Source organism: Pavona decussata, unplaced genomic scaffold (assembly GCF_977016875.1).
Source record: "Pavona decussata unplaced genomic scaffold, jaPavDecu1.1 SCAFFOLD_489, whole genome shotgun sequence".
Lineage (NCBI taxonomy): Eukaryota > Metazoa > Cnidaria > Anthozoa > Scleractinia > Agariciidae > Pavona > Pavona decussata.
In genome coordinates this window covers 256,324-257,500 of record NW_028145819.1, presented here as the reverse complement: position 1 = coordinate 257,500, position 1,177 = coordinate 256,324, and the positions used below count along the sequence as shown (strand labels likewise).

At 35.7% G+C, this 1,177-nt stretch overlaps 1 protein-coding gene across 1 annotated transcript in view; it reads left to right on the top strand.

Moving 5' to 3' along the window:
* Positions 1 to 535, top strand: part of LOC146450158 (uncharacterized) — a 6,124-nt gene extending 5,589 nt beyond the window's left edge. The window contains exon 1 of the mRNA XM_085100689.1: positions 1 to 535. This exon is cut by the window's left edge and continues 5,589 nt beyond it. Coding sequence (XP_084956815.1) covers positions 1 to 104 — 104 coding nt within the window. The 3' untranslated portion in view covers positions 105 to 535.
* Positions 536 to 1,177: the final 642 nt, after the last annotated feature.

Genomic DNA, 1,177 nt, shown 5'->3' with positions numbered 1-1,177 from the left:
ACCTGAACCCAACAGTCCCATCATTCAGACCGAGACGTGCTGCCGCAGTAGTAGCCAAGGAGAGAATCAAAGAGATCACAAATGATGAACAGGATGAACTGTGAACGTTTTAATGATTTAAATTTGTTAGTTTTAAGCGAACTTGATTAACCAGAAACAGTCTCCTAGAGAACATATATTCCTCAAGAGAAATATATGGGGGGAGTGTGTCGGAGACTGGGACCTACAATTTAGAATGAGTGACATCTCATAATTAAGTGATAAAAGTGTGAAAGATAAGTGTCAACGCCGGAAACTAGAATTTTGCTTGTCTGCATGCAATCCTTAGAGTACAAATTGAGAATGCCTTGTGATTAGCCTTTAGTTGTGTATTGATCAGTATCGAGTCGAGTAGTTGTTCCAATCAGAGAGTTTTATGAGTTGAGTCGAGCCATTTGTTGAGGATATTGTGAGTTTAATCAGCCGTAGATCTATGCCTAAAGCCTGTACCAAGAAGCCTGTTAACCAATTAAACCAGAGGAACTTGTGAGTATAATCGTTTGCCCGAATTCACTGTCGTTTTCGTTATCTGCCTTGTCGATTTCGTGTGGAAATACCGCTTTGGAGGCGAGCGTTTTCCCACATTAGCACTACTTCAGCCGGCATTCCTCGCTCCAGTGATAACTTCATGGCTTTTCAGAACTGTTACAGATTGCTTCACTTTGAATTAATATCCGTAAATTTTGTTGCTCTATTTTTGGACTGTATTTCTGGAATGACATTTCTCCAAATATTTCAATAAAACTTTACAACAAACTATTTAAGAAAGTTCTTTTGAAATTCTACTTTTCCCAATATTAAGTTTGACTTTGTATATTTATTTTGCTCCGTTGCCCTCACTAATAGTTTGTACCGTGTCTATGTATGTGATTTTATGTTCTATTACGTATGTTATATTATCTCTTCCTTGATCCTTGTTTTTTTCTATCTTTAGGGTTACGTATTAATCCTTCTATTTTTGGCCGTTTCTCCGTTATTTTATTACTTTTATTCTCATAATATATATTGTAGAAATGACTAGAAAAATAAATAAATAAATAAATAAATAATTAAATAAATAATCTTTCTGCCACTTACTGTTCCCGCACAGTTACCAAAGGTTTTTAGAGGCGTTCGAGAGGAATACGTGAAATAAAAA